Raw genomic sequence first — 15444 nt, 5'->3', positions numbered from 1 at the left:
TGTTCGTTCCCCTGCCTGGGCATGAACCCATTTCCCTGGCCTCTATTATCATATCCCGGAGTATTAGAACCCCACCTATTTATATTGGGCCAAATTGGCCCTGGTGTTCTGGCCATTGGCCCGTTCGGGAAGTTGTGTTGCCCTATCCCGCGACTAGTCATGGGGTGAAAACAATCATTGTTAAATCTGGGTCTAGTTTCCCCGCCCCAGTGAGCAACTCTAGCGTTCCTTCTAGGCCTGGGGATGTTAGAAGAGGTCGCCATCTGAATCTCATTGTAAAAGAATTTCAGGGTGAGGGGGATATACGTTGGGGCGGGAGGATATTAGCGAGAATGTTTAGGAGTCCTTCTGCGCTAGCAAAATTTAGTACTACGCAGTCCCCTTTAAACTTCTTTGTCTTATTCCCAATCCATGATACCCTCCTTGTCATGACAATTTCCCCCGCTAGCTGGTCAACTCCCTGATCTGCCATACGCATATTATTGGTAAGCCAATATAAAGCTTTGTCTTTTAAACCTTGAGCGGATTCTTTTTGTTCCTGAGATAGGACAGGGACATTCGCCAGTACCAGGACTAATGGTGAGGCTTCCATGATAAATTGTGAAGATTCATCCCCTAAATACAATGGTGCTGGGACCACAGGTTGTAAAGTGGGGGGCTCTCTTATTACGTCCTGGGTAGGCACAGGTGGTGGTAATTGGCCTTCAGGGGTAAGCTGTTGTTGGACTTCCATAGGACCTATATCGGCACCCGGATTCTCCTCCAAAATAACTACCGGTTTAATAACGTGCATGGCTAGATTCTCCAAGCCATTAACCAACTTGCTTTGCAACCCGCCCATCTTTTTTACTTCTGCTGTTAATTTATCTACCTTCCCAATAAGTGGCTTGATAATAGTCTTAATTTTAATATCTATCATGTCCGAAATCCTATTAAATAGGTCATCGTCGATGATTTGTCTGAGCTCATCAGCATCTTCGCGCTCCACATTTTTCCCTTTATGTCTAGGGGGTGGGGTGGTCTTTTTCCTTCCTAACTGTTTCCCCCCCCCGTTTAACTTGAGCTTTTCTACAGTTTCTCACAGGTCGCATAATAGGTGATGAAGGTGAAGGAATTTCCGCAACGGTATTTTGCTGTTGCTCAGAGTCAAACACTACATTTGTTGACTGATCAGCTGACAGGTCGGGATTTCCATCATCTATGCCAATATCTAATGAATTAGTATCGGGTATGTGGATTATGGGATCAAGTAATGATGTACCAGGCGTTTGTGTACTAGGCTCGGGACTTAATGGAAGCAAAATTGGTGATTGGCTCAAACCTAAGGATTCCCTTCTTTCATTATTTATTTTTTTGACGACTTGGACTAAGAAGGAATCTAAGGTTTTAAGTGGTACTGAGGTGACTGGGGCCAATTTTTTAGGCATATTTGCAAAAGAGTAAAGATAATATCAAAGGTCAAAAACTACACAAGTAAATAGGATAGAGTGTTTAAAGACAGGCCGCAAGTCTAGCAAGACAGCATAAACAATTTCTTGCTTCAATAAATTCAAAGTCCTAAAGCAATTGCAGATAAAGGCTGAGGTTCAAATATGGGATAATCTCAGGGTAGCCTAAGAACAGTCCGTGTTAATCTCAGATAAGTCGCCTACGAGGTAAAATCATTCAGCAAAGTCCTAATAAAGATCATGTAGGCGAGATCTAGTCCTGTTCTGTAACATTAACAATAGCCCCTCCTACTAATCCGTATACCTGGACGATTCAGTGAGAGCTCAACAAAACCCTCTTCAAGTTGACCCCCGTCTGGTAACCAGAAGAATGGAGGGTACAAATGGCCAATGGACCGAGCAACACAGTTCGGTAACAGGAAATGTCAATAGACCACGAGAATTTCCTCAAATATCACAGTACCTTAGCAGGTCCGTAATGAAGATGTCATAGAGTGGGCCCAGCCCGGCCTCCTGCGGCCCCGGACGGCCACAGACGGTCCCGCCCTTGTCCCGGGCTTCTCCCGGCGCCCTCCCGCGCAGCGGGTCACTTCAGGTTGAGGATATACTGGCTGGAGAGGAAGGGGAGGGGCCTGCAGGGAGAGCATCCCAGCTGTTGGCAATTGGGAGTTGTGGGCGCTCCTGGGACTTGGAGTCCTGCGCCCACAACACGCTCGCAGCCCTGCAGGACCCAGCACCCAGAGGATCAATTTGGGCAGTGGCGCTGTAGAAGGGTGACCTCCGACGAAGCGGGACCCGCGCAGCGGGTACCGCGAGCAGTGGAGATGATTCAAATGATTCCTTTCGCTATCAGTGGGATGATTCAAATGATTCCTTTCGCTATCAACAGATACTGCCAGCATAATCCTGTCTCCCCTGCCTTCCACCAAATAGCCTCTGCAGTCAAAGTCTTTTCCAGTCCTGTGTATCAGGAAGGGTTCTGGCACTTCTAAGGAAAGCTTAGTTCCTCTTTTCTCACCATAGTGTCTGGGGCTCTCCTTCCCATCTAGGACATGGCAGCAACACACATTTACCATCTGGATAAAACCAACCTCTTCCCCATCCTTTACTCTGGTCTAGGCTGTAGGCTTTCAAAATGAATCTTGCAGGCCTTCATAATTTCTACATGGCACGCTTCTGCTTCTAGCTCACATGCACACACACAACACACTGCTATGCATACTACTGCTTCTAGCATACATGCACACAACACACACATTGAGCAAGATGTCACGGTTAGGCTTCTGAATTAATCACAAGCAGCGGAACTTTAGATGAATGACCCAGAAGGCACGCATTAATTGTCATTGTATTGTCATTAAAATTTCCTAACAAGGTATGCTGTCACCACTTCGCTGCACACATGAAACCCATGACAGGGACAATAGGCCTCTATCACTATGAGGGTGTGTTTGATGCACCACTCCCAGTTCAGGTCTAGGTCAAGACCATAGCAGTGTCATGAGACTGGACCTAGGTTAAACCATACAAGGCTACTCGAAGTCTTCGATCAGACGAGCTTAACTTGGCTGAGGTTCCCAGGATGAAGTGGCTAGAACAGGCAGCCGCCTTTTCTCGTACAATGCCCCTAAACTCTGGAACTCCCTTCCACTCCCTATCCGCAAGGAAGCCAACCATCTCACATTTCGCAAACATCTGAAAACCAGGCTATTCCCATAAACCCATCCCTCCCCCTAGCGACCGCTGCAGCGCTGGGATGCCTCCGGGTAGCCAAGCGCTATATAAAAGCCTCTTCCATTCCATTCCAATGTGCTCAAGGGGTAAGTGTGTGGCATAACCAAAATAAAAAAATAAAAAACACAATCACAGTTATGGAGTTCAGCTACACAAGGAACATGATTGTCCACCGAGCAGGGAACATTCCCTTCCCATCAAATGCCATGCTAATAGTTGACCAAACGAATGTGATCCATGTCTGGAAACAAGGTCCCTGAGAATTATTGTTTGTTATTGTTTAGACGTACTTCTTTGAATTGCAATTAGTTTTTTGTCTTTTTTGGATACTATCAATCATCTCACTCTTGAGCTGAAACCTCATTCTAATATATTGTAAGAAGGTGTTTTCACTTGTGTTCTTTAATAGGTTACTTTTTCTGATATTTTGTGAAGTTGAGAAGTTTAAGCCCCAAATGAAAGTTATTTTGCTTAAATTTAGTAATGGACCCTTGAACTAATGTTCAAATTGAGGCACGATACAATACCCTTATGTTTACTGCTCCCATCTTTGACTCAGACACTGGAGGCTCAACCAGCTGTTCATTGCAGCTGTTCGTTGTTTAGATTTAGCAATAGAGCTGCAGCAGAGGCATCACATATGTATGAGACTCATGAGTCAAAAGTGGCACTCCATGGGAGACCAGGGTTAAAACTGCCTGGTCCTGCTGATCTTTCCTACTGAGAATGGAATCAATATGGGACCTTAGTAATTCCATCAACAACTATACCTCATTCTGATTACTTTTGGTTTGGTCTTGATATTTTGCATCTGAAGAGACACTACTTAGTGTTTGGCCCCCACACTGCATAATGAAGCCGATATAACATCTTCCACTTTATTCCAATTTTAACATCTGAAAGTTAGCAGCCATATATTTCTATTACACACCTTTAGTAGAATGGAGGCACTTTACTTTGCTACGTTGTGTGTGTGCATTTGCCAGTGTGTTCCACATAAGAAACCCGTGCCTCACTTTCAGTTGAAGTGTGTCAGAGAATAGCAAGAAGAAAGAAAGATGTCAGCTGTCAAGTGTTAACTTTCACTGTTGTGGGAAAAAGAGAGAAAAGTTGGCCAGAAAAAAATAAAATTACTAGATGTTTCTGAGGTTTCGTATTGTGACCCACCCAATGCCCAACAAACGCGTTGTGTGAAAGTTCCCTGGATCTCTTCAACTTCCTCGTTTATGGTTTTTGGAGCATTTGGCTCCTCGTTTTGTAGGACAATGAGTGCCAGTGTTACCATGGTCATGACGTAAACACTGTCTGCCAAATACTTTAAAGCCTTCAGCTGCAAAGACACAGTAGATGTGTGAATGTTTCATAACTGCTCATCTTACGTTTGATTTTCCGATACATTCACCAGCTTTTCCTGTGATATCATAATTGGAATGTACACTTATAAAAACGTTAGTGGTCTGCCCAGAGGGGATTTGTTGAGCACAAGACACTTTTTGTTTTTTTATATTTGACGCCTACTTTTTTTTTTAGCACAAACACAACACCTTTTTTAGAATTCAACTCAAAAGGGCAGGATTATGCTGCTCCACTCTGCAGAGCAGTTCTAGGCGGAATTCCACCAGCCACAGTTTGCTGTGCCTCCTAGCATATGGTGCTCAACGGATCAGTGCCTCTCACTGGCACCGCTTACTCTAAACACGAAATCGCCTTAATGTTGATTTTTTGATGTTCTTTTTCCTAGATCGAAAGGGAAACAATCCTCCTAGACCAATTTCAAGATGAGCTGCCAGAAAGAGTCAAGAAGAATGCAGCCCAAGAGGAGCTCTTGGAGTCGCTGCGGTGCGTCAACCGCTATGAGAAAAACGTAGACAGACAGCGGTGTCTGTTGAGTTTACTGCTACATCGCGTGAAGACCATACTTCCTCCAGCTGAAACGGAAACCGCTTCCATAGCTCAGGAGATACTCTCGCTGCAAGACAAGTGTAACAGGTAAGTTGTGCATAACATGGTCCTAAGAAAAATTTGCCATGTCCAGTGTAGGGTCACCTCTGGGTCTGACCAATGTTATCTGTGCAACATAAATGTTTTTGATGTCCCTTTATCTCATGAAGCAACTAAATAGAGACAGAATGTAATAAAGTGATCAATGATAACTGTGGATCATACAAAGCTGTCCAGTAGGCTCCTCTCATTTTGTTCGTACATCAAAATATATAATTGAATGATTCCGTAGTTGGTTCATAGGTGTCTTACACAAGAGAGTGGTCATGAGAGTGAGGTGGAAGACAGTCAACACGAATAAATTAGATGTTGACTAGTAAGGATTGCATCGTTCATGCAGTGCAACATAATGATGCATTTAGTGGGCAGTGGAAAGAAAAGGTAAAGTGTATATTATGTATTACCATGTATTATTGTGTTGTGGATCAACTTGCTTATCATAGATGGAACATGACTGGCTGTATTAGGGAGCTATATTGATTCTACACACTAAAACCCCACACACTTGTAACTTGCTATCTTCTTAATCTTGTACAGATAGACAATGCCATTATGTTTCAGCAATAGTGTTACAAATGGCACAAAGTAACTAATGCGGTTGAAATGTATAAATTACTATAGTTTTAAAGTGAAATAGGGCTTATTACGGTACCTTATGCAAATCTCTGTTTAATATGCATCATTTAATCACCTCACTACCTAACCTGACTCTTTTGGGCGCACTAACTTAATTCAGTTGCACTGTACTTGCGGTTCTTTTGTGCAATAATTGCTGAGTGACCTCAGTCCAGCTGAACTTCTGTTCTCAAGATGAACAAATAACAAAATAGATGTCACAAAAGAAAGGAAATTCCACTGTGAATTCCTTCATCACTTTGAACAGTCATCACAGTGCTCCCCGAACACCCTCACAGTTGTCCAACCAACTCAAGGGTGTAGAAGATGTCTAGCAGAATGGTAGAGAGGGGAGAGGTGTGGTGCAGCGGCCGAGCGTCTGACTTGCGGGGCTCACGGTTTGATCCTTGGCACCGGCGGCAGCTCAGCATAATGTGACTCTGGGCAATAGCTCACTTAATCTGCCCAACAGCCCCAAGCACCTTGAGACCCTTAAGGGTAATATGTTTGCGCTTTACAAATATGATTTATACTGGTATACTACTGGTTAGTATTCAAATGCATTGCAACATCCCCCCCAGTCCAGCCATTTATGTTGACTGTCACTCCTCAGCAGTGGGTGTTTTGCTTTACTATCCAATACACTATTGATTATTTCACTTATATGGGCCTACAGACGACCCAGCCAGCAGAAAGACCAATGGAGCTGTAAGAGGTTAGGAGCAGGAGGGTGAAATGTAGTGAAGTGTTGGACGTGAGTTTTAGGGGAAGAGGAACATAGAAGGCTGGTAATCCATGCTTCAGCGCTATCTTCTCCTGTGTTCCCAGGCGCTTGCCATTCTAGTTTCCTTTTGTCTGTTTTTCTGAATTTGCTATATTGCTTCTGGACGTGGTCAGGTGTTTGCCTTTCTTCCATATTTTCCCAGGATGTCTCCTGGGACAGCGGGTCTATAGGACAATCAGCCAATGTCCAAGGAGCCGGTCTGACAGGGCAGTGTGTAGGCCGATTTTTTATCAGTTTTTGGACCCGTTTTATAGTTGTTGGGCTGATTTTTAATGATGATTTCCCTGATATTTCCTCAGCATTACCTGCTAACGTGAATGCATGTAGTCTCTGATAGTTTGCAAAATACACAATGTAATTTTAATTTAATTTAATATTAGAAACTGGCCCGATTTACAAATGCGGGCCATTTTGTAGATATCTGGTTCCCTAATGGGGTCACTTTCATTTTGGTGCCCCGACTATTTTTTGTCCCAGTCCGACCTTTCAAGGCTCAAATAGTTTAATGCTCTCTTCTCACATATGTAGTAATCTACAGGTCGCAAGTGCAATTTAAGGCTAGACCTACTCAGCCTTTCACCATTCTCAGGCTGGTGAATTGAGTACTGTTAAATTGGCTACGAATAACGCCTACTATTTACAATGTATAGGAAAAACAAAGTGAGGTATGGAGCACTATATGAAGACAAGTTATAATTAATATTATGATTGCTGCTAAGACTGCTGTCCTTACTATTATTGTTGTTTGTATTATTATTAGTAGTAGTATTATTATTACATCGACCATTATATAGAACAAGGTATTATTATGACTGCTACTAGTAAGAATTATATTTTGCTAGTACTACTACTATTATTATTATATGAAACACTAAGCAAAACAAGCTATTAATATTTCTGCTACTACTGTTATGAATGCTAATTTACGACTACTGCTACTATTATTATTATTATTATTATTATTATTATTATTATATGAAAGACTATGTAAAAAATGTATTATTGCTACTACTACTATGAATGATATTTTACTACTGGGGTTATTATTATTATTATTATTATATGCAGCACTGCATTAAAAAATATAGAAAATAAGTTATTATTATACTGCTAATACTATGAATTATATTTTACTACTGCGATTATTGTTGTTTTTGTTATTATTATTATTATTACTACTACTACTAGTGTGATTGACATTAGTACTGCTGCCACCATTATTATTAGTAGTAGTAGTAGTATTGTGAATATTAGGACTACCTCGCCCAGGCCTCGCAGGTCAGTTTCATTTCTGTTGAGGATGCATGTTGTGAGTGCTGCCCGTCCTGTGATGAGGTACTGAAGCTCTTGTGTTTCTTTAGTCTCGCTCAAAAAGCCAACAAGAGTAAACAGGCCGTCGAGCTGGAGGTGCAGGAAAGGGACAAGATTACAGAGGAAATCAACACCATCCGCAGCTCGTTACTTGGCGCTTCCTCGTCCCTCCAAGGCCTGAAATCAAGCAGCACTCCCGAAAAAGCTGCAGAGTTAGAGGTATGGACAATGAAATAACTATTTTTCAAACACGTTTTGCTTTTTACCCCTGGACCTGTCCTAGTCGTAAAAGGTAATGTCAGTTCTGTCATGATTCTGTAACTGAAACAGTCCTACATTCTTCATTTTTCTCTTGAGCCAAAATGCCTATTTTTAATATGTTTGAACAGCTGCAAAAAATGATTATTTAGTGGCTAGTCGTTCTACATGAGAAGTTTCAAAAAGTGTCGCTCCCACAGCCTCTGGAATGTGTGGGCATCTTCTGCTGGCCTCCAGAGGCACTCACTGGGTGACTAGACCAAAAAGCTGAACATTCTGTGAAAGTTATTATCCTCATAAGTTCTTTGACGAATGTATGATGAATTAATGAAGTTAACCTTCAGCCTGAGGGTCAGATTTACTACAATTTTGCATCAGGGTTGCTTCACTTTTGTGGTGCAGCCCCGACAGAAAAACATTTTGTTATAGTTTGCAAAATGGAAAGTAACGCAAGGAGTTACCCTGCATTTGGAAGGCATTCCATGGGTGGAGCATGAGCATTCCCATTCATCCCCCACTTGGATTCTGGTGCTTTCCACAGAGACTTGTACACCTGGGAATGCATTAAAATGCTATTCCTTCGCCAGTGAGGTGTAACGAGGAGAAATATATTTATTTCTCCTTGTTATTTCCTCTTTTCACGTTTGCTGCATTTTCTAGCACACATTGAAAGAGGAAAGAACTGATTAGGATTGTTTTTGTTGCACAACGTGTGCTTTCCTACATAAAAAAGTCCTGCATTACAGACACCCTTGCACCATTGTGCAAGGGTGCCTGCGTATGTACTTGACAGCACCCAATGTGACAGCTCTAATAGGTAGCAGAAATGTGCCACATCTTAGTTGAAATGGCACATGTATGCTGTCTCCCTTTCATGCAACGCAGCTCAGCAACTTTGCTTGCAGCCCTGAGTTGTGTTAAAAATGTGTAAATCTGCCTCCTCAGTGTTTTACGTTGGTACAATGTGAAGATAAACATAGAGAATTTATTAATCAAAGAAGATGGCAAAATGTGTAACTGAACTTAGAAACCAAGACGTCCACCCAGTGGCGTAACGAACCTTGAGGGGGCCCCCCTGCAGGGTACGTGAAGGGGCCCCCTCCGGACTCAATCTAGAGCTCCCCAGCAGAAGTGCTGTGCTGACGGGGCCCCCTGGAGGGTGAGGCCCCCCCCTGCCCCGCGGGGGCTGCAGGCGCCTGTGCTGTGCCCCTGGTGTATCATCATATCGTCCTCTGCAGCATCGAGGCTCATATTAGGCTTTAGAAATGAAAATTAGAATTTGTGTAGCCTGCTCTTCAGACACCGTATAATTATCCAAAAAACATACTTGGAATGGAGTGGCTGCAGCGGAACTGTGACTGTAGAATTGCATATATACCCCCCTAAATTGCTTGAGAGAAGTGAATAAGGCAGACTTCGATGAACGGGGATTAAATGAGGTTCTCGACCTATACATTTTTTAAATATAATGTCCAATCATTCATTTTACCACACAGTTTTTCACATTGGCTTAAACTTCAGAGGTTGGGTAGGGTCACCAATGCAATATGGCTTACTTTTGTAGTGTTCCAAGCAAACGTGAGCACATTAGCTCCTTCTGAGGAGAGGAGGACTAAAGGTTACCCTCAGCAGGAAAGCTTGCAAAAATATGTGGCAAAATGTGACATGACTTGCCATTTTTTAGGTACTCCTATTCTTTTGCGTTTCACGAAAAATAGTTTATGATTGGACTTAAATTGTAAACAACACCCCTAGTCTTCTTACACTTTCAGTAAATATTCTTGGACTTGAGTTAGAATGGTAAATGAGGACTCCCAGTTTCTGCTGTCTGAGACAGCAAGGGAGACGAAAAAACTCATCTGTTCATTTTTCAAAATATATACTGCATCTTTCTTCACACCTTGTGCCCATCATGCGTCATCCAAGTACATTCTCAGCCTTGTGTTGTGACAGAGGATCTACTTGAAAGAGGCAGGAGAAATACAACAGTGTACAGATCTGACATTCACAGACTGCAGTCATTAGAGTCAGACGAATCTTCTAGCCACATATAGAACTGAGGGCCATATTATCAAGAAAGGGCGATACATTATTGCCGCTTATATCAGCAGGAAACTGCCGCTAGATGGGCTTGATAATATGCCCTTGTGAATTCCCATAGAAGCCCAGGTTCACACCAGAACATGCGCTTCTATGGGAATTCACAAGGGCATATTATCAAACCCATTATCGCCGCTTTAGCAGCAGTTTCCTGCTGATAAAAGCGGCGATAATGTATCGCCCTTTCATGATAATATGGCCCTCAGTCTGCTAAAATACTTAAAGTTTATAGGTTCAGGGAACACACAGGTTATATTAGTCTTAGAAGCTCAAGCTTCAGACAGCAATAGTAATAATTTCATAGATCAGTTCATCTATACAGATTATGACATGCCTCCAACCACCCCATAGAGTAAGAGGCATTACAGCATATGGCCTCTGGTAGTAAGAGGTCACTAGAAACAGCAAGTCTCCTGAACTCGGCATTAATTATCCCTGAAATATAAGCTTTGAATATATTTTAAATAATTCACACATTTAGTATAAAAGATCTGCTTGCCAGTTTCTGAAATTAAAGCCATTTTACAATGAAATAAAACAATTAGTTGGGCATACATATGCTGGCTCCCCCAAATAAAAGCTTATAATTCCATTATTTTAATTGTTAGCAAAGAGATATTTTGTCTCCAAACCTCAGTGTGTCATGTTTACCATGCTCTCACAAAAGCAACTGTCACAGAAGAACACATGCTGCTCTTCATGCCAATTCATTATGATAATATATCAGACATGGTCGCCATGTGGCAAGGATTTCAGAACTGTTGTACCTGGGGTCAGGATAATGTCAAGAATTGTCACCCTTAGTTAAGGATAGACACCACTGTGTAAGGACCACAATTGCCACAACTTTGTCAGGAAGGCCTACAAAATGTCCTTAATGGGCCCTATTCGGTCTGTGGTCGCTAGAATGTCACAAATATAGATGTTGCTGCACTATCATGGACAAATTATTTATTTATTAGACACTTTTTTTAATGCTTGAAAAAGTATTTTTTCATTAATTTATCATTTGACTTCGTATGAATTGTTATAGATTTTTTTTCCATCTGTATTTTGTTTCAAGTCTTTAACTCACATTCTTTAACAGTGTTCCTTGCATTGCGGGACTAAACTATTCCTTCCGTTAGTTTAAGTTTATGCTGCGCAATTAATCAAACAAAAAAATATTATTTTTATGGCATTCTCATGTTTATAATAATTTTCATAATAGTGCAGCCTATATCTATATTTCACTTCAAACTATCTTACTGCATCAAAAGTTCTGCTAAAATGTCCCTTTGCAGCATCTGCGTTCACTTTGGTTCCATATATACACAATTCTGTCATTTCTATTTTCGAACGTTTGCTCATTTTTCAATCCTTTTTATACATTGCTTATGTTGGTCGCTTTGAAAAAATCTTGTTTAAAGTTCTGTTATTTATTTAACCTTTTTGGGTTTACAGTGTCTTGAAAATCCACAATGTTTCTCTTTATTGTATTCATTTTACGTCTTCATAAATGCACATACCTGAATTTTGAGTTGAGATACAGGCTGATTATAGTGGTGAAAATAACACACACTGTTAGACTTCATATATTTGTTCTGATGGTTTATTTGTGATCTCATTTCTATTTTGTGTGTTGTCTGAACTAATGGATCTATCTTCAATTAAGTTCTTTCTCAGTTACACAGGCTGCTTTGTATCTCACTAATTATTTTGTTTTGATTGTGGAAGAGCAATATAGTATTGCTGAAACATCTGCACTGCAAACAAGGCAACGTTTTAATCTGTTCTTTGCTAATAAAAAAATTGTTATTTGGGAGTTCCTAGTCACCTCGGATCAGTTTATCTCTCACATTGATTATTGGAAGCAGAATTTACTATTTGCTAATGTTGGATAAAACTCATTGTCTTGAGTTATTTTCCAGCGTTTATAATTAATGATCTTTATAAGATTGTCTTACGTACGGCAAATTGTATAATAATTTTTATTCTGACATTTAATAGGGGTACTTAAGGCTCCCAGTTGTGTGAACACTTGCATTTTACCTTTTGCTTTACTCACTATAGTCACTATCAAAAAATGTATTCTACATTTCAACTTTATGGTATTTCTAGGTGGTTTTTACAGAGTTAGTTTTCCTTTGTCTTAAAGATTGGCTGAACAGATGGCTTCTCTTGGTGGATTCTGGCCTGAAACTCACATTTATAATGTTATTTCTGTCTGTGACTTTGATGTGAAATATCCATTTTGTTGATCCATTATCATTTTCCTTCTATATCTTTGTGTCCAGAAAAGTTAAATCTGGATCTCCAATTTCAGCGAAATATCTGATGAAGAAGTTAGTTTAATGGCATCTTTAAAAAAAAATTGGATAATAATAATAATTATTAACTTTATGTGTGGTACACATACAATGAGATTTCATATATTCACCAAGCTATCATATCATTAATACATTTCATACAGTACTTTGTATGATATCATATATTTATCTATCTTTTTTATTTATGAAGACCATATTGAAAAGTGTAATTGTTTTTTAGTGCTAGTACATTTAAATAGCTAAACTGTATAAAAAAGAACTTGTCACAAAACACCATATCAAACCATCCTTTTTAAAACACAGCAAATTAGGAACTTGCTTGGAAATGAGTTCCGGATATGAAGTTCTAGGGCTCCATATCTGTGAACCGTCACTTTTGAAATAGACATGTTTGCGGTCTCACAGTAGCAATCTGAACTATTTTTCTTATATGTAACAACAAGGAACTAGTCCCATCAGGCATTTGAAAACTCGGCCAACCAATTTAAATTTCACACGTTTATACATTGGTAACCAGTAAATGGGGATCAGCATTTCAGCAATACTTATGTATTTGCTAAGGCTTAACACTAGTCTATTATTCTAGTCTATTAGTTTATATCATCCCTGGGTATGTGGCCTTTTAGGAATCCACCCAGCAGAATGTTGACATTGTCTATCTTTGAGTTGATAGCTAAGTCAAACCTTATCGAAGTAGGGTAGCATCTTCTTGCGTCTGTAACAAAAAATGGCTAACAGAGTGTTTCCACTGAAAGGCCTGAAAAGTTTAGGTTAGATGTCCATGTTACTTCAATGTGTTTTTTTGTGTCTTTTTGGGGCCAAGCAGACACACCTCAGTTGTTTCCTCATTCAATTTCAAAGCACTTTTCTTCATGTAGGAGGCAGCCTGCTCCAAACCTTCTTTTAGGTCACCAAAGTTGTCTCCTGAGCCTTAGCCACACAAATTAATCTGCATGTCTCCTGCAAAGGAATGGGTTTGCTCTCCTCTGTCTTTGGTGACAGAGAGCAGAGGTATTAAAATGTAGTATAAAGATCTAGTGTGAACCCTAAGAAACTATTTATTAATCCTTAATATCTCAGGGGGCAAAGGTACCCATCTATATACTTTAAGGGCAGCTTGATGCAAATGGAACAAACCATTTAATTGCTTCCTCTGACATGGCTGCATTTGGCATGTGTACCTGGTGTAACAAGTTGAAGTCCACTATGTTAAGTGCCAAAGTGAAGTCCAACAAAACAACTAGTCAGGGCCACAAGCACAGCTTTGGTTCCATATATAATCCTAAATCCTGATTGTTATTGATCCAGCAACTTCTGGCAATCCACAAGTCTTTTAAACCAGATGACTTTATCTTCTCCAGGTTGTTTTGATCAGTGCTGCCCACAAATTGGGTAATGGTGTGTTAGGGAAAATCTTAATTACTGTTTGTATGGTATAGTCTGGTGTGTCTAGTGTTGTAAAGTGAGTTGTAATTATGTTGAGATAATAATAATAATAATAATCCACATTTGTAAAGCGCGAACAATCACCCGTAAGGGTCTCTAGGCGCTGGGGGCCGTCGGGAAGATTAAGCAAGCTATTGCGCAGAGTCACATGGTGCTGGGCTAATCTGCCGCCGGCACTGGGGATCAACCGTGATCCCCAGATTCCGGAGTCAGTCGCCCTGGCCGCGGCGCCAAACCTCTTCCTTGATATGGTGTGGTATGAAATCCTGATCATATTGTGTGATGTTATTCAGGTGTGTGCAGCAATGTGATAAGGTGTGATGTGGTATATTTGTGAACTGATTAGTACAGTGTGCAGCAGTGTGATAAGGTGTGAGGTGAGGTGGTTTAGAGATTGGTACAGGATGATGTGTTTGTGGATGGAGTCATGTGATAGATATTTTGCGTGTCATCCGTTGATTTTGTGCTGCCTGTATCGTTTTGCTTCTGTGTTCTGTGCCACACTTAATCTTATTTTATTTTTATTTCTCCTGTTCTTGTTCCTTGCTCTGTGTAGCGCCGCTCTCCGTGCCCCCCCACCCGCTTCCCGCCTCCTGCGTGCGGCCACGCCCCCTTCCCTTCTGTGCCCTCCCCGCTCCCCCTCCCAGCTGCTCCGCCCTCCCTCCCACTTTGCCATAAATGGCGACCGGGCATACGCGCAGCGGGCGCGCCGATTGTGCGCCGAAGGCGCGCCAAAGGTAAGCCCGTCTGCGCCCGTCCGCGCCTGCACCGCGCCCAGCGCCAGGACCCCTGGCCCCCACCGACGGAAGCCGACCCGACGGACCTACAACGCCACCGAACTCAACGCACTCAACACCGGCCGAACCCCGGGCTGCTACCGAGCCACACCGAGACGCACCCACGGACCCTTCAGCTGCCACTCCTGCAACTTCACCTGCAACCGGACCCACGCCACACCAGCACCCACCACCAAGCCGAACGCCAGCAGCACCCACCTGAAGTGCATCCTGCTCAACACCCGCTCCGTCCACAGACACGCCGTCGAGCTCTGGAACCTGCTCGACACCACAGCCCCAGACGTCGCCTTCCTCACGGAAACCTGGATGAACGCCTCCTCAGCGCCCGACATCGCCATCGCCATCGCCATCCCGGACGGCTACAAGATCATCCGGAGGGACCGCGTCAACCAGACCGGAGGAGGCATCTCCATCATCCACAGAAATACCATCCGCATCTCGACCGACACCGACGATACCCTCGCACCCACCAAACACCTGCACTTCCAGATCCACGTCAACCCCAAGACCACCCTCAGAGGCACTCTCATCTACAGACCCCCGGGACCACGCACACAATTCAGCGAGGACATCGCCGACTTCATCACCCCGCACGCCCTCCCCTCCGCTGACTACATCCTCCTCGGGGACCTCAACTTCCA

General features: G+C 42.2%; 1 protein-coding gene across 1 annotated transcript in view; it reads left to right on the top strand.

Annotated features, from left to right (window-relative positions):
- The window catches only part of SYNE2 (spectrin repeat containing nuclear envelope protein 2), a 1843566-nt gene that overhangs the window by 1055224 nt on the left and 772898 nt on the right, over positions 1-15444 (top strand). Inside the window, exons 86-87 of the mRNA XM_078660317.1 lie at positions 4924-5171; positions 7944-8112. Of these exons, the coding sequence (XP_078516443.1) occupies positions 4924-5171; positions 7944-8112 (417 nt within the window). The remainder of the gene's footprint in view (positions 1-4923; positions 5172-7943; positions 8113-15444) is intronic.

This window comes from Lissotriton helveticus, chromosome 9 (genome assembly GCF_964261635.1).
Source record: "Lissotriton helveticus chromosome 9, aLisHel1.1, whole genome shotgun sequence".
Taxonomy (NCBI): domain Eukaryota; kingdom Metazoa; phylum Chordata; class Amphibia; order Caudata; family Salamandridae; genus Lissotriton; species Lissotriton helveticus.
Note: the sequence above shows the minus strand (reverse complement) of the source record. Positions and strands in the feature narration are given on the sequence as shown.